General features: G+C 36.7%; 2 protein-coding genes across 2 annotated transcripts in view; both read right to left on the bottom strand.

Moving 5' to 3' along the window:
- The window catches only part of LOC122534383 (nuclear pore glycoprotein p62), a 13,200-nt gene extending 8,127 nt beyond the window's left edge, over positions 1–5,073 (bottom strand). The window contains exon 1 of the mRNA XM_043664951.1: positions 5,064–5,073. The gene's annotated coding sequence lies outside the window, so the exon portion shown is untranslated. The remainder of the gene's footprint in view (positions 1–5,063) is intronic.
- LOC122534384 (protein Wnt-1-like) overlaps positions 3,134–18,979 on the bottom strand; it is a 36,993-nt gene continuing 21,147 nt past the window's right edge. The window contains exons 2-7 of the mRNA XM_043664953.1: positions 16,075–16,255; positions 11,881–12,004; positions 10,784–10,941; positions 4,774–4,951; positions 3,689–3,920; positions 3,134–3,360 (exon numbers count right to left, since the gene is read on the bottom strand). Coding sequence (XP_043520888.1) covers positions 3,159–3,360; positions 3,689–3,920; positions 4,774–4,951; positions 10,784–10,941; positions 11,881–12,004; positions 16,075–16,255 — 1,075 coding nt within the window. The 3' untranslated portion in view covers positions 3,134–3,158. The remainder of the gene's footprint in view (positions 3,361–3,688; positions 3,921–4,773; positions 4,952–10,783; positions 10,942–11,880; positions 12,005–16,074; positions 16,256–18,979) is intronic.

Here is an 18,979-nt window from a genome sequence, read left to right as displayed (position 1 = left end):
AAAAAAAAAAAAAAAAAAAAGAAAAGAAAAATATAGAGTAAAAAACTGTACATATATTCAGTATAAAAAGTCGTTTTTTTTCTTCGTATAAAAAAAAGGATTAAAAAACTGTCTCGTAAAAGTGAAAAAAATCACCGAGCAATCGTAATTGAGAGATCGCGACACATGATCAATTCGGACTTTGTAATTGACTAGACTGTGATCTATCTAGATCAGCGTGGCTGAAATGCGACGAAACGGCAGCTTCCACCTCGCGCAATGAGATATTATGAGAATGTTACGTCCTGCATAGAAAAATGTAATAAAAGATACCGATGAACGTTGTTCCACGAGGATGAATAAAAAGCAGGAGAAAGAATAAGGAAAGGAAAAAGAGGGATGAGAGATTAGAAGGGGACTGCGGGAAACGCACTCTTTTCAAAAAGCCCCCGGTTTCGTCTTCTCTCTCTCGACGCAGCATTCGATGAACTTAACTAATTAACATCGATCGTGTTTACATGCACAGCTGGCAGCAACGATATAGCGAGGCTACAATAAATTTATTTATTTTAAATGCAACAGCGATATTGTATGTACTGTGTCAAACATGTTCTTTCTTTTTAGCTCCAGATTTAAAAAATAAGTTTTAATACATAATTAGTTTAATTATATAAATAAATTTAGAATACATAATTTTCTTTTTCTTCTTGCAATATATATATATACCGAGCACTAAAATTGTGAATATTAGTTCATATATGTGCAATTTGAGATTCAAGATGCTTTTGCAATTTATGTAATCTCGCTATATCAATTCCACCAACAACACGTGTGTCATGTGTGTGTAACATACTTATCTATATACAGCGCGGCAATTGTGGACATAAAATCTACAAAACGGTAAGAAGACAGTATGTACAGTCATTGGCAGAATTGTTCCCGAATCGAGTGACTCGAGGCGAATTGTCGAGAGCGGATACGTGTCGTTATCGCGGCCTCCTTGACATCTTTTCTCTGCTCATTATACCCTCGTTTCCTATACTCTTTTCTCTGATCTGGACTCTCGCTTTCGCAGTCCGCCTCGTCCCTCGTAACTCGCATTGTTTACCGACACGCGGTCGACATATTACGAGTCGTGTACAGTGAGTCACGAACGTGTAATATTTAGACGCTTGCAGACGTAAAGCATAATGCATACACCGATCGCACAAGTTACACTGGAACTTTTAAGATGTAGTTCTAACAAGCTACGTAGTTTGGATGAATTTCATGAGCTGCTTAAACCACTGAACAACCCTCTACCACGCTCAACATTTGGTACCTTTGCTACAACACCTTTAGGATTTTACAAAGTTACATTAATATTCAAGCTTTGGCACGGTATTGTATTTGTTAACAATTGCGAAATTTTATATTAAATGAACGAAGTATCAATGTTATTAAATATCAAGAACAATATTCTAAAAGCTTCAGTATAACCGTCCAGCATTTCGTTTCGTTGTATCTGGCTGCAAAACGTATAAGCATATTTTTGCCGCTCACTGCAGTTCGCTCCGTATTTAGCTGAAGACAAGGTGGTTCTACGCGCTAGAGCATTGGTATACAATGAGATATACCTACACATCGTGGAGGTTTTTTACTTCGAATATAAATAAGACTTTCGCGTTACACGCGAATGTTCGAGCATTAATAGAAAGGTAGGAAAACAGGAGGGAATTAAAAATATGGAAGAGAAGGAAACAGTTGAAAAACGGATGAAAGAATGGTCGTCGAGTGGCCTAATATCTCGCGTATATTACTCTATTTCATTTTCGTGCTCGGACACACAATTATCCAAACACTCGATCTCATTCACGCGGAAACTTACACACTTCTATCGTCATTCTCTCGCATTCTCTCCCTTTCGCATCAGCAAAAATCGCAAATTATTAACATATTGAGTTTCAGCCTAAGATCAGCACGCTGCGAATACGTGTAGCTGTTTTCACAATGTCGAATTAAAATATTCATCGTTGCGAACGGTAGTATCATAATAGACTAAAAAAGATCCCTTTCGAAAGGTTCAATTTAATTTCGCTCTTCCTACGATTACGTAAATTGTAGTATAATAGGAGCACTATTACGCGTATAATATATACTCTTGTCGAGCCCAATTCCCATTACATTCTTAGATATTCATGGAAATTGGTGTAATTCTTTTTTATCGTCGATCCTCAACATGTTAACATTTACATAAATAATGGTGCACCTGAGAGCCAGACTAGTATGATAAGCCACGTAACTGCAACTTCACAGACATCTTGTACTACTCGCTGTCGTAGCGTTAATACTGAAACGATTCCAGTTTTATGGCAAACACATTTCTGTTTTACTTCGAGATTCTTTCTACAGGATGTTCCATTTGCTCGGATGATTTTGAATAACTCTGGTGGTGTTTGTATAATATAAAAGCATACGCCAGGGGATAAGAGTTGTTCATTTTAAAATAGTCACATACTTTTTTGCGTGAAAGACATTCAAGATTGCTCGGAGCTATTTGAGATTACTCAAAGTAATCTTACTAAATTTGCTTCGGCAATTTGATCCCCTTTCTTCCAATTCATAGCAATGTGAACTTGTAATCTCTAAGTATCACGAGATGGCCAAGTTATTCAAACGCGCATCATCCGGAATATCACAAACATCGTATAGAACTGTTCAATCGTGATCGCCCAAGGTCGATGATTGGCGAAGCGCCGGTGGACTTACGACACTCTGACTGTCAGGTACAGAATGCACTAAAACGTAACGTGTCACACTTCGTAGCCTCTCGCGGCAGTTTTTTCCTCTACTCGGCTCGCACGACTGACTCCCTCCTCACCGGAAGCCAGACTTCGGCCTTCGATTGAATTAATTTAAACGGAGGCAAATACAAAATCAAAGAAACAAGTGTTAGAAAAAGAAAAGAAAAGAAAAGAAAACACGAGATGGTTAGATGCGCGATAGGTCTCTACCCTGATTCCATCGCGACCATGAGAGAACGGGCCGTCGTGTATCGAGGGATCATGGAGAAACTGCCTCGATGCAGAGGGTCGTTAAGCACCTTTCGGTAGGTAGGCCGACCGGAATGCATTTTTTTTTTTCGCTTCTTCTTCTTTTTTCCTCTTTTCTTCTTATCTCTTCTTTCTTTCGTTCGCCGCCTAATTGCACACGTGCTCTTCCCGTGTGTGTCGACACAGCTCACATTTCACATGACAACACCAGACGAATCGACAGTTGCATTTCTCGGTCACGTCCCGGACTCTCGTCTGGTAGCCTCGGCCGCAGCATAGTAACCGACATCCGTCCAAACCGAGGGACGTCCGATTGCATATTCTTCCTCTTGTCCCGGGGATACCGAGCCTGAAATTAGCAACATTTGGAAAAGATATTCCGAGCAAGAAAAGAGGCAATCTTTTCTGTTCATTAGAGAATGAATGAAAGCTTTCGCGAATACTATTGCTACTATGTATTCCAAACGAGACAATAATAAGTATGTACAAGAGAGTATGTACAAATTAAAATGATAACATAATATTTGAAATAAATATGATGGTATGATTTTAATTAATTTATTGCTTTATTTTTGAATGTAATTCAAGGAAATTGTAATATAATATATAATTGTAATTCAAGGAGATTGTAATATAATATAAAAATATGAGAAAAACAAGAATATTTCATTGCTCACGTGATATTTTTCTCACAGTAGTCAGGACTATCTTCAAGGTACACTAGGTCCGTTTTATTAGGTCGTTTGAGATCCGGACGAGCAGGCCTTAATCTCGCTGGTCTTCTTCCTCCACGTTGTGCCAATCGTACTAACGCTGCGCCTTCGTGTAACGCAGCTAAAGCTGCTCCAGCTACCCTGAATGCTGGAAGTCTTCTCCAACATACGCGTACGCTGCACGATCCGGACATACCTGACAATAAAACAATTATATTTCAATAAAATAAAACAGGCTAGGAAAATGAAAAGAACAGAGGTTGCAAGTGTATAGAATAACATAATTAAAAACTATATGAGATATAAGATATGAACCGTATTTGGCGTTTTTAATTTTGAAAAATTGAAAATACCTGTGAAAGAAATCACAAAGAAGTAATCATAGCAATGTTTTTGATTTGCAGGATCATCCAGCAAAGCTATCTGAAGTATTATATATTGTGATGTATGTACCAAGTTTATAAACAATGTTTCAAAACTATCTGAAGTATTATATATTGTGTGTACCAAATTTATAAACAATGTTTCAAAACAAATCCAACGAGATTCTACAATCTTGTAACTGAAAGAACTTTTTTTTATAAGTGAAAAACACACTGTTGAATAAAAATTGATCATTCATTGTTGTTTCAACATGTATCACTTGAGAATTAAATTAACATAAATATTCACCACTATACTTGGTATGACACGCATTTGGTACCTTTTTCTGATCCCAATGTGATCCTCGCCCTTCAAAACCTAACTTCTTTGAATCATCAAAAAGTAAGAAAAGTCCTGAAAAGAAACCGGTAGGAGGAGACACTTCACGAGGTTGGTAAAAACGAGCATTACATTCCACCTTTTCACGGCGCGCTTTGAGGTTGAAACAGGTCTCGGGAGAGATGTTCTTCGACCCATGAATTTGTACACGCATGAACGCAGCAGCGAGGTGTGGAGCGAGGGAAGAAGACAAGGGATTGGTGAGATCCTAAGTCGTTAAAGGGTAAGGAATGAAAAATAAGAGCGTAGATAAAGGGCCATATCTGTAGAACGCGTTAATAGCTCACCATGACACTTGCACACACGTTGCATTCTTGAGCGGACCGCGCGCCTGCCAGCTTCGCTATCGTGCTTCCTCATCAGCTGGCCAGCCAGCCCTTTTGGTCCGTGAAGCACACCCTCCTTCACGGGCTCCTCGCCACTGTCGGACCACTCCCGCGAGAACTTTTCTCCGAAATGGATGTCCTGAATGAGAATGAAAATGTCCTTGAAGTCAGATTCGACTTTACATATGATTGAGACGAGAAGAACCTTTTTTTTTCTTTTTTTTTTTAAATTGGTAAAATGAAGGAAATACTTGTTCAAAAAAAAAGAAAGAAAAAAAAGAGTTTTTAAAATAATTATTTAAAGGAGAAAGAAATCTGTGTTTTAAAATGTATCTGTATTCGTTACAATTTTTAAATCCACTGGCGAAGCGTTTTGTTTAAATGTACTGCTACATGCATTTAAACAAAATATACTCGTTATAGTACATAGTGGTAGTACTTCGATCACCGATATCTACAAACATATCTGTTCGTTAATCTTTGCCTAACTAACTCGATACTTCGAGCACCACTCGAATCGCTATCGGCCTCGTAACGTATCTTCTTCTCAATACTAACGACAAACTCGCGGAAGAAAAGAAACAATAATCTCAGGAACTACAAACGCATGCTTCCGCGTAACTTTCGTGAAAATTATTTTCACTTGATACGTAAGAAAGGTGATAATTAACAGCCAAAGGTTCCACTGAGAGATTAAAGAAGAAAAAAAAAAAAAGAGGGCATTAAAATCCCTTAAAATTGGCAAATAACAATATTTATAATTCTTTGAAGCAAGTAGTGTTAGTAGTATAACAAGCGTCTGTGTTCATTTAAATGCCGCTTTTGGAATGAAAAAATGAAAAATCCATCTCGTCGGAAACGTTTCGTATATTTGCAGACTGGTTGACGCTTTTATCCGAGATTAAACCGCTTTTCTTTAAACAGGCGCGATTCGTCTGAAAGGGTAAGAAATTTCAATGGTGCGAGCACCAGGTCCAACTAGCGGACAGCCAGACTTATCGACGAGAGGTACAACGGTGGCAGCGATATTCGTCAGGCAACCTCGGGACGCGGCAATGTCGGCAAACATCATTATCTTGGAAATCTGTCAACGGGTTGGAGCTGCAGCCGTAGACGAAACGTGGTGGTGTCCTACGAGATAGGATGGTGGCTCATTAAGGGATCCGTAAAGGCCGAAAGTCGCAGAAATGGACGAGTGGGTAATCCCAAAGGTAAAAGGGCAGCGCCACTTTCCCGACACTTTCCGCTCCTCTTCCTGCCACGCGAGTTCCCAAGAGCACGTATCTCTCTCTCTCTCTCTCTCTCTCTCTCTCTCTCTCTCTCTCTCTCTCTCTCTCTCCTTCAGTCTCTCGCTGCTTTTTTTTCCTTTTTTCTCTCTCCCTGGTTATCCGTCAGCACGCCTTTCCTCTGTTGTCTTTTCTCACGTTTTTTTTCTTTTCTTTGTACTTATCTCTTTTCTTTTTCCTGCTCTCTTTTATTTTACAGCCCATGACTCTATTTTATCAAGAATTTCTGGCACTGTGAGGATATCTCTTCTTTTAAAAATTACGTTCACTTTCTGTTTTCCTCGTTGCAACATACCTTAATACATACCTTTTTATAAAGATTTTTTTCTCTTTTCTTTTTTTTCTTCTCCACTCATTTCTTTTCTGATACTTTCTTCCTTTTAAGTTTTTCCTTGTCTTTCTTTTCTTACTTCGCTCTCTCATTGATTCTTTGTTCTACAATAAGTTTCATCATCTTACTTCGTTCTTTGTTCTACAATAAGTTATATCATCTTACAATAAGTTATATCATAATTCTTTGTTCTACAATAAGTTATATCATCTTACTTCGCTCTCTCATTGATTCTTTGTTCTACAATAAGTTTCTTCAATATTTCTCACTCCTTTCCAATATCCTTCACAACACTACACATCTACTTATTAATAGAAATTTTATGCAAATTGAGAAATTAGAAAATCTTTTCTACTTTTAAATATCCGAACAACGATGCCCGTTTCATTTACTTTCTCATCTTGTGCTGATTTTCATTCTTTAATTCCATCATCTCTTTGTTGATTTTTTCCTTCTTTTCTTTTTTCTCTTCTCCACTTGTCCTTCCACTCATTTCTTTTCCTCATACTTTCTTCCTTTTAAATTTTTCCTTGTCTTTCTTTTTTTTCTATATCATCTTACTTCGCTCTCTCATTGATTCTTTGTTCTACAATAAGTTTCTTCAATATTTCTCACTCCTTTCCAATATCCTTCACAACACTACACATCTACTTATTAATAGAAATTTTATGCAAATTGAGAAATTAGAAAATCTTTTCTACTTTTAAATATCCGAACAACGATGCCCGTTTCATTTACTTTCTCATCTTGTGCTGATTCTCATTCTTTAATTCCATCATCTCTTTGTTGATTTTTTCCTTTGTAATCTCTTTTCTTCTTTTCTTTCTTCTCTTCTCCACTTGTCCTTCCACTCGTTTCTTTTCCTCATACTTTCTTCCTTTTAAATTTTTCCTTGTCTTTCTTTTTTTTTATATCATCTTACTTCGCTCTCTCATTGATTCTTTGTTCTACAGTAAGTTTCTTCAACATTTCTCATTCTTTTCCAGTATCCTTCACAACACTCCACATCTACTTATTAATAGAAATTCTCTGCAAATTAAGAAATTAGAAAATCTTTTCTACTTTTAAATATCTGAACAACGATGCCCGTTTCATTTCCTTTCTCATCTTGTGCTGATTCTCATTCTTTGATTCCATCATCTTTGTTGATTTTTTCCTTTACAATCTCTTTTCTTCTTTTTACGTCTTCCCAGTATCTTCCACCATTCATACTTCACACCTTTCAACAGAATTCTCCCCACTATCATCTACATTTATTTTTTTCTTTTCCCATTCCTCCGCCTCTGCCGGATCAATTTTTTTCTCATCCACGATTTGTCCTTGAGTTGTTCGTGTCTCCAATTGCCCTCCACTTCTTCCATCCTTTCTCCCTCGCCCATCTTCCTTATTTACCCTCCGCCTTATCTTCTTTCTTTCTCTTCTCCTCCTCTCTTCTACACGTATTTACGTTCCCGCGTGCATCACTCACGTGCGAGTTACGTGGCCGATATGTCCACGGGCCGTGGCGCGGGGGCAGGAGGTGGGCGGGTTGTTGCAACTTAACAAGCTTAGCCCCCTTAATCCCCTTGTAAGCTAGCAATGTCTACAAGGGGTCAGCCGTACGCATGAAATGCATCCGTTTACAGGACGAGCTTTGTCTTCGTTCCAGGGTTAAGGTTTACGTCGACCGACCGTGGAGAGATCGAGACGACAAATTGGGGATGCCCGTGCGGGGCAGTGCTTCCCCCATGCGCCTTTGGGGGAGGCCTCTCTCTGCTCTACCAGGGTCAACGAAATGTCCAGATTCTTGGATCATTCCTTTCCATTTTGCATTTTTCACTTCGTTTCTCTGTCTGAAACGTGTGCACAACGACATGCAATTCGAGAACAACAGTCGGCAAGTTTAGAGGCGATTATTGCAGTTGGAAACAAAAGAAATTATCGCAGATAGCCGACGTTGCTTCGGAGAAATTTTTGAACTAAATCAAGAGTTGTTTTTAGAAGAGAATTAGAATGATCGATAAAGTGTTATTTCATCAAGCTATGGGTGAAGGTAAATTTTTATGAAGAATTAAACGTACACTAAGAACTTGGTTTATATGTGATCTTTTAAACACGTTGAACGAAATTTTTTTGTCTTCACAGCTTGCAGTTAAAATTCTTTTATCTTTCAGGTACTCTACTTTTACGTAAACTCTAAATGCTTTCCTGATATGTAATAATTTTTTTACTTTACTTCGCATGAAAGGACACGATTAGCTAACATAAGAAACGATAGCAATCTTAAGTCTAATCGTAAGTCTGAAAAAGAAGAAAAACAATTGTAAAAAAGACACTGTAATCATGAATATATAGACCCATAGTCCAATTTATTCTGATCGATTCATTAACGACGAAAACACTCAAGATAAGGCAGGTCTATCCCGTACATCATTCCCACGTTTCTCGCCCATTAACTACCAACAAAATTGATTCGAAGTTAATATACTTCAGCATGAAGCAGCATTTTCCTACCCTAGTCAACCCTCTTTCACCAAATTAATTAATTTCCATTGATTATGGACGACCATTTTATCAAACAGCTTGCATCCAATTCTAGAATGTAACAAAATATTTTGTCAAATATATTTCACATCAAGTTGTATGCATAAAAAGGATTGTATAATTAAAAAGACCATTTCTCAATGTGTCTACTGAAAGAAACAAGTCTCTGGATAAGATTCTTGAGATATTTTTCACAATTCAATGATTTTTAATACACAGCATTCAACGAGCAGTTCACGAGTAGATTCTTTTAAACATTTATCAAAGGGCAGAATTAATAAATTTCAACCATGGAACAAACCATTCAAATCAGTATGTATCAACAAGTATCTAAAAATTGTTGAAAACCTCAAATCAATTTCAAGGATTGGAAGGAAGAAACTGATGGAGCATGATGTATATGTTTCAAAATTCTCTTTAGAAGATTACAATTAATTATTCATTATTCAGAGAAGGAACCACCATGTATACGTTCCAAAATTCTGTTTAGAAGATTACAATTAATTGTTCATTATTCAGAGAAGAAATCACCAAGCAGAATGTTCTTTTGTCGATTTTGGTGGGCGAACAGTTTCCGAGTAAAAACCAACTACTGTTCTCTATATCGTTGAGGGGTTTGTCCCCTGAACGATGCACACGGCATACGAAGAAAAGTATACCTTTACGTATACTCTGGTCTGTTCTTCCCAGCCACCGAGTAGGGTGGAAAATAATCGTCGTTTGCTGCTGGTGGAATGGAATTTCATTAAGTTTCCTACCAGCTGTTTCGATTGATTTATGATCGATGCTCGACCGAATGTTGAAGTGAAGGAAATTGATTGGCTTGAACACCGAGGTTTTGCATTTATTAATCGCAGCATCGAAAAAAGCCGCGGCGCCTTAAGAGGTAATTCGACCGTCTGCGCGCGTTGCCACGTTTAATTAACGGAACGTTACGTAAGAACCAGAGGGAAATTCGTTACAACGAATCGAAATTAATTAAGTTGACGAGGTTTTGACGGAATCAAATTCGTGGATAAACGCTTTCTCAAACTGAGCTTAGCACAGCGCTGGCAATTTTGAGATCCAGTTATTAAACGATCATCCTCCATTTAATCATATATTTAATGAAATTCCATTATTAATTATAAATAAAATAAAAAATATTTTTAATAAATAAAATTATTTTAATTATGGCAGAACAGTGCTTTGAATTTGAGTTTCAAATATAAAATTTTTATTTTTATCAATTTATAAAATTTCAACATGAAATATAATTATATTTCAAGATTCATATTCAGATAATTTAATTTCATTTCATAATTTTATTATATTATTTATTATTATAATTATTATAATTTCATTGGCATTATATTTTATTATAGATTTAATAATAAATTAATTTCTAGATTTATCATTATTAAAAAAATCATACAAAGATCTTGCAACTTTTGCAAAAGAAGATGGTGTACTATTATTTTATTTGTAACGTGAGATAAGCGCGTGTTATTTTTATAAAGGAAAACGTTATATGCTCGGGGAACGTAATCCTTTTCCAATCAAATTATTTTACTTTCCTTGACGTATATAGAATAGACGCGTTCAGAAAAACAAACCGAAGCTAACTTAAAAGAATATAAGAATGAACCGTTGCTTTACCTTCAGTCAGACAAAATCTTCAATTTGTAATTTGAAGCTTGTGTAATAACTGTCCCCGTTGTTAGAGGCATTTGTTCAACAAGAAATATCGTTGAAGATTTTTTAGTTAGAAATGTGCTTAGGACAAGGCGAATTAAACTTACAGCGTGTTACTTTCCAAAGATGGAGAGAATAGAAATAGAGGGGAAATTACCTCGCTGCAGCCGCCCCATTGCCAATTATTCGGGTGGCGTGTTCTGACTCGGTTGTCGCAAGAGCAATCGGTGAGCTCGCCCCTGGAACAGGCTCTGGTGACGCTGTAAGCAACCCCTGCTGCCGATATTGCGTAAACGAACGCTGCTTCGCGACTATCTGTAAAGATGCACCGGAATTTCACCATTGTGGCACAAGAAGTTTTTTTCCATTCTCTGTTAGCCTACTTTAACTCTAAAGACTAAAAAACTAATGCTGTGGCATTAAGGAGGTTATCATTAAAAAACCAACAATTTCTTTTAATCTCTATTTGTAAAGTTGGTAAATTTAGTCTGAAAGTATATAATTGTAATTCATTTGTTCCTGTTTGTGTTTGTATTATAATGCTTGTATGCTGAATCTATGTGTACATTGTGCATTATGTCTATGTACTTATATATTCACTTCCCTGTAAAATCTTATTGCACATGTATAATATTATTTTATTGTATACACGTTTTTAATGTCTACAATATATGTATATGCTATGTGTATATATCGTGTGTTTGTGTTTATCTATGTCTACATTGTATGTTTGTCTATGTCTACATATAAGTATGTGTCTAAATTTATCTATCTCCATACACACATATGTCCATGTCATAACTGTGTCCGATGTTATATTTTGTCATGTCTGTATCTATGCTAGCATCTACTTATCAATTACTAATTATAACTATGCTTCTGTCTATATATCCATGCTATAAATTTATACGTAATTTAATTTTAAACTTCACTATAAACTATTTCCTACATAATTTAATTAAACACAAATTAAACATACAGATATGCTATGCTATATTTGCTATACGATATATATCATGACCCTGTGTTTATATTCACTATAGGTATTTTATTAAAAGCTTGCTGTCAAATCGAATCTTCATTCCGCCCTCAAAAACTTCCTGAAAACATCCATTTCCATGTCAAACTGAAACTCTTCACACCTTTGAGCTTCCACTTTGCCAGGATCACTCCTCCTCCTCTCTTCTTCCTCCTCCTTCTATCTATGCATGCGTCTTAAGCTTTATTCCCTTCAAGACAGGAGCTTTTACTTACTGACTAACATCACGCCGCCGAAAATGTTGTCTGGATTTTCCGAGCTGATGGAGCAGTTCCATCTGGCCGAGCGAAACTGATGTTGACACTCTTCGATAGCCAATCTCGCGCCCGCGCTGACTGCCTGTAAAGTAAAAATCACGAAAGTCACAAATACGAAAAAAAAAGAAACACGTTGATCAATTCTATAAATTGAAATGCAGAGAGAAATGTTAATTGCAAACATTACTTGGCAAAGTTTAATATTCAGCTAGAAAATGAGTCAGTCCGTATCAGCTTCCATCAATTGACTCGATTATACGTCTAATACAGCAAGTTTGTGGTTAAATTCGTTCAATGTTGATTCTAATATTGGAATATAATTGAATTGGTGTCAGTGGATGACGCATTGGCGTACATGTAACAGTATCTATCGACGCACAATTACTGTAATGGCAGATGATTGAAATTAATACAACCTCGATCACTGGGATTAATTAGAAATTGTTAGCGCTGTTGTTGGACGATATTAATGTAGGTTGTAAATCACTATTATATTACATATATATATATATTTACATATATAATATTATATATATGCACAATACTACTGGAAGAATTATGGACAATCCATTATGAATGGTATTCTTTTAAGGAGGTATTTTGGTAATCCGACTTTAAAAAGAATCGATTTTTCTTTCTCAGATTTTCTCAAAGTATAGGCTTTTGAGAATGGATTTGTTTGAATTCGTGAAATTAGTAAAGTTATGGACGTTTAAAGGAAACTGCTTGCAACGCAAGTATAAATATTTTTGTACAACGGGTAACAAAAGCTTCAAATGTGTTTCTCTCATAAAAATATTTTATTTTATAATATATTTTTATTACTATATTATATTTTTATTTTATATTTTATTATTATGTATATTATTATTTATTTTTGTATTATTGTTATTTTATAACATTTTATTTTTTTGTACTGCTCGATTGATTGTAAGCGTGAATATTTCACTTGTCAATAGTGATTCGCTAGAAATTTGGAGGAGATCTTCACCGGATGTACCTTTTGTCGCATGAACCACAGATTTCAAAATTTGATGATCTTTTCTATTTTCTTGTACCAAACGACGAGAGGCACAAGAAAAATCGATATTTTAACTTCAAAATGCTGCCATTTTTTTTTTTTTTAATTCTCGAAATTTCGCTGTTTCCGTGGTTCATGCGACAGCCATATTTATACCAGATAGAAGATGCCTTTTGGTTTTTTTTTCTTTTTTTCAAATAAATAACCAGGTGGACCGGAATCACGTCAGCCATTCGAACCCGTTTTTAAAAAAACATGCTTTACCCAAGGCTATATAATTTCCACAACTTTCGTTAATAAAAATTAATTTCGTTAAAAAAAAAAAAAAAATTGCAAATACTCTTTAAGCATGAGTAAATAAATCTGTGTGCGAAATGTATCGTTGGTTTCCTTCGAAAAAAATCTCGGAAAAAAAAGTCGACCACCAGAATGTTCCCTCAAATAAGGATAAACGTCGTGTCTGTCGATTACTCGCGATCGGAACAAAGATTACAGAGATGGGGAAAGGAAATCGCGGCCTGTAGAAATTTCGACACGTGACAAATCGGGAGAATCGTTCGATCCGTATCCGGTTAATCGTTTAATCGAGGATTAAACGTCGTGGCGTCGTTATGAATATTCATGGAGTGGGCCTTTTGTCGGTAAGGAGGACTCGGCGATGGGGAAAACGAAATGGTCGGCACCGGTTCAAAGAGATATATCGAGCCTGGAGAGTTTACCTAGACACCGGTTTCTATAGGAGTACTGTTCCCTGCCTCCGCAACCACGACAAGATTTGTACATTAGTCGAGGTAAACGCGATTTTTGGGCAGCGTTTTCACCGTCAAGCTGTACAAGCATTGTTCCGAATTTTATTAGCTCCCGATGTCGAGTCATGAATTTTATACTGTCGAACATACTTTAATATCTTTCTCATGGTAATGCACGATCGTGTAAAAGATCGTCTCTCCATGTCGCGTTTTTTTAATAAATTCTCTCATGCCTAGTGTTGGTTTTTTTGAACGACACAGGGAGAATGTGTCGACTTGGTTTGCCGGTTTCGAATTTTCAAACTCGTGTTAAAGTACTTTTTAATTGAACTCGAACGGGATTGTAACATTCTGTCATTGTAGAGGTCAACGTCTTAAAAAAAGGAAATTAAACTCTCGTCAACGTTTTTTCTGTACGTTTCGAACTAATTCACAATGACAGTGAGGAGTTTCACGGGGGATCCCAAGCCTCGATCCAAGATCCAGGAATCCCGCTACTTCATTTACCGACCGGGAAGAGCGGTCTCGAAAGGAGGTCGTACAGGGTTCAACTCTGAAGACCCTGACTGTCCCACAGCTCTCGAGTATTAAATATTGCAGACGTGGCAAACGAAAGCTACAACTCGACCGCCGCATTCCGGGAGTTCTTTAGAATTGCGCGAATTCACCAGTGCGCTTTCGCACTATTTTCCACCCTCGGTGGATCTCGAGTCGTGTTCTCAAATCTCTGTGCTATCTACGACGACATGAAACACACGTGTGTTCGCGTCGTCTTTTTAATTTCGGTTCTGATTTATCGAATCTGTGTAATATTATCGGTGTAACGATAACACATTTCGATTGGTACAGAAAGGAATTTGTTTAAAAATCTATTATCAAAATTAATTTCGAAATTTATAGTAAGTATATTCTATGTGATGATACCTTGGTATACTATACTATAATATGTACGTATATTATATTATGTCACATCGTTTATAATTGTTTATAATTGGTTTCCAAATGGTTAATTACTCTTCGATTTGGACATATCGAGAAAGAAAAATACAATATGCTGGAAGATATAAATGGTAGAATATTTCGAGAGTAGAATGAGTTTCACCATAGAAATTAAAAAAAGAAAGCGTCCGAGGGAAAAGTTGAGACGTTTAATTGCTTATGGACCTACCTGCATTTTACGTGTGTATGCTCATTTAATGACATGGTCGAAACGCGAAATCATGCTATTCCTTCCTTAACGACGCCGTGCGTACTCTTTCTCGAAATAAATCGACTGCTGATGACGCGGGAATGAAATGCTTCGTGCTTATATTCAAGTTTCTCGAAAAATTATACGCTCTGTTCACGTTAACGGTCAAATTCGATTCTTATTGTCATTAAACTCTGATGGCTCTCACGTCTCTCGGATAATAACAGATTTTCAAATCCTTGCACGCTAATTTTAATGATAAAATAATAATCTGTTTTCTAAACAGTAGAAGATAATTTTTTTTTTTACTCTTTTACTTTTGGTTCCTGCAAAAAGACTGCAATATTTATAAGGGCACCAAAGTGTATAAGAGCAGATTATACGATTATACAGCACAGGATAAATTAGTTTCAGTAAGATGTAGACAATAAGAATCAGTCATAGAGTTAGAAAATACGAAAGAAAGATGCAAAGAGATACACGTTGTAAACCGGAAGCCATCCTAAAGCCGCCTAGGCAAGGATTATAATAAATAAATAATAACAATAAATAAATAATCTTTTTCTAACAAAAATTTTCTACCCTTCATTTAGTTAGACAGAAAGAAAAATTCGATGGAACGAGAGAAATTGCGAGTTAACCCGTTGCGCGGACCATAACGAGTGACCGAACCGATATACGATAACTCGCCGCTTTCCTTTCCTTTTCGAACTCGTCGGCATGATATCGCTGGATAGAAATTATTAGGAAGTGATAAATTTATTGTTCGTTCTGCCTGCGTTGTATTTGAATGCACTGAAGGCCGAGGAAATGCCGCAATTTGGGACAAAAAAATTCTCGACGTGGCAATAGATTAATTAATCAATTAGTCTATTTATAGGCTAATTGCAAGATGAAAATAAACTACTTTCACAGTTGATCGAAACTAATGGTTCGATTAACCATTTACAGATCATCGCGCGGGTCGTTGTACAGGTAGAAACAAGCTGAAAAGAATTGAAAGCTGATTTCTCGCTGAAAAATCATCAGAGTGTAAAAAAGATCGCAGAGCGGACAATGTCGTGAACGTTAGGCCAACAGGCCAACTCTGCTCGCAGAGGGCCGGTGAATCGAATTAGCCGCGTGCTTCCCCGGCCATTAATCCGAACGGCGAAGAAGGAGGAGAGAGGTTGCCCCTGCCGCGAGGTAAATACCTGCAAGACTGGCGGCGAGCGGGAGCATATCGCCTGCTGCTTCGCGGTCAGGTGCACGCTCTTGCAGTTCTTTTCGGCACTTGCCGGCCCGATCACACCCGCGCCCACGATCTGCGCCTGGCCATCGCCACCGCTTCCAGGACTCGATCCGCTATTCAGCCGTGGCTCGATGCCCAAGTACCTGAAACAGTCCCGGAAGCAACCACCGTTATTATCCTTGTGTTTCATAGAGGTCAACCTTCTCGTAAAATCTTAACCAATTTACGACGACAGATTTATGGGCATGATACTTGCGCAAATCGATTAAACAGATGGGTATGTCGATTTCAACGAATGCCCCGACTACACTGACGGACAAGTAATAAAATTTAAAAGCAACGGTGTATCAGATGTTTCGAGGTTTCGAGACAGTTTTATTTATTTCGAGACTTCGGGAAATTTCCAGCCTGTGTAAAATTGCACTCTCGACGCACTCTCGTCGTACAGTGATTAAAAATTTAATTCGATCGAAACGCTCAGTTTAGAATGTGGAACAAATATTTTTGGAAATTATGTCGGGAGAGAAACTCGGTTAATATTATTCCCCCCTATCGTTTTCAAATCATTGAATTTCCTTTTTTTTTTTTCTCACTCCCGCGTCACGTGTTACTCGCCCACCCTATATTTTCACGAAGTATGGTGGACAGAGCTCCTCGGTAGCCTCGCTCCTACCGAGGCTACGCACAAAGGAACTCTTGCCCGTGACGAACCACCTATAATTAGAGCAGGTATTCGAGTGAAAATTATAGAGGGGAAAAGGACGAAGGGTAACACAGCTAAGGGTGTAACCAATGCCCGACGATATACAAGAGGATCCGCAAGAACCAACAACAAGAACCGGCAACAGGAATTGCCTGTACCGTAAGACGCACGATGAATCGAGAATGCTCCGAGGTTCCAATTACATTGAATCTTGTTATGAAACTATTCACTCTTTTCACTCGCTGTGAAATACGAAATATTTTGACACTAACTTATACAAATTATCGTAAATTTTCGTATTTCTTTTTATTATTTTTATTAAATACTTCTTGTGAAAATGTACGTAATATTTCGACACTTTATTTAATACTGTACTTTGTAAATTTACAGTGAAATATCATTGAAGTTTAATGATTTATACAAATTAGATACAAATTTATATTAACAATCGTGAATGTACAATGGGGACAAGAATTTTGATTGTAATTCAACTACTTGCACTGGCAACTGACTGCGGACCGTAACGAGCGACCGAACCGTGTACGATGATTCGTCGTCCTTATTTTCAATTCATCGGTATATCGATAGAAATTACTAAGAAGTGATAAATTTATTATTCGCTTTGCCTGTGTTATATTTCAATATACTGGAAACTGAGAAAATATTGCAAATATTCTCGACGTCCGTGACACGTCATTCCAACGCAAGAGGTTAAACTTGCGCTGGCAACTGATTGCGGACCATAACGAGCGACCGAACCGTGTACAATAATTTGTCGTCCTCATTTTGAATTCATCGGTATATCGATAAAAATTACTAAGAAGTAATAAATTTATTATCTGTTTTGCCCTTCCCTATACTTAAAACTGAGAAAATATCGTAATAAATGATTATAAAAATATTGAAATAAATAATTTCGATTTAAATATGGTACTTCCAAGTTCATATTTTACCACAAATGACCTACCACTTATAAACGGTGGTGTATGTAGGTCTGCAGACGGTTAAAGTACCATATGATCATGGGGACAATTTTCTACGGCGTTTATCAGCGAAAAGTTCACGATACTTGGGTGAAAGTGTACGAGGCGTGTGTGTATATATCTCGGAGAAAGCGTGTCGAATTTAATTCCTCGTAAAGCTCCATTAATTTACGGGTGGCCACTGGAGGACATCCAGTTCAATTATCGAATTTATTTAATGCCGGTCGAACGTAATGAGCACATACGTACGTGTAAAAACCACTTGTAAGATTCTTGTTGGCTTTTCACCTGTTATTAACCGAGAAAGGCCAATTTATCGTCTTAAGACGTCTATTCATCCGTACAGTGCTCGTTAGGATGTTTGCGAACATTCTAAGATTTTCTTGCTCTTGCGACAAATTGTGCGAAAAATCCTCGAACTTCATAATTTTGATGTTGCACATACTTATTGTTCTCTATTTACAAAATTTACTTCAATCTCAGAAAATTATATTTCACGAACATTTATGACAAACTATTGTCAAATGAGATTAGAAACGACGTCATAAACTAACCGAATTGATGCTACCTTCTAAAATATCTTTCAAGTTATTTTAACTATTTCAGCAATCGAAATGTTCGTAGTTTCTCAATTAACATTTACTGTTCTACATTCAGTATTTGCTGCATGCGGCTTGCAAAACTGCTGTTGACGGTATGTAGTTGGTGAGATACAAATAGCAGTATGGCTCCAGCATTAAGATCTCATACTTTAAGCCGGAGAGCAGTCATGTGCGCGATGAAATAATGTTGCAAAGTTTATGGTGAGATAAAGGTGGCTTTTCCTGTATAAGTTTACTATAAATCTACGTAGGTACGTAAATAAATACATACTAATAGTAATACATATGTATGTATATAAATCACCTTATACCCACGTAATATATCATAAAGGTAAATTTTTATATACACATTTATGTCTTACAATAACGTGTAATATAAATTGTACAAAATATGTTATTATGTTACTATATTTATTAATTTATTATATTATTATATTTATTATCCTATTATACGTTTATAATCCTATTATTATTATAAAAAGAAATACCAATTTACCGATATTATCTTTTGCTAAATTACTGTTCAAAAAGTATTAAATTTTATTTTAATACTTTAATACTTCATATACACCGATCCTA

Source organism: Frieseomelitta varia, unplaced genomic scaffold (assembly GCF_011392965.1).
Source record: "Frieseomelitta varia isolate USP_RPSP 00005682 unplaced genomic scaffold, Fvar_1.2 scaffold_591, whole genome shotgun sequence".
NCBI classification, from domain to species: domain Eukaryota; kingdom Metazoa; phylum Arthropoda; class Insecta; order Hymenoptera; family Apidae; genus Frieseomelitta; species Frieseomelitta varia.
This window is presented reverse-complemented; position numbering and strand designations above follow the sequence as displayed.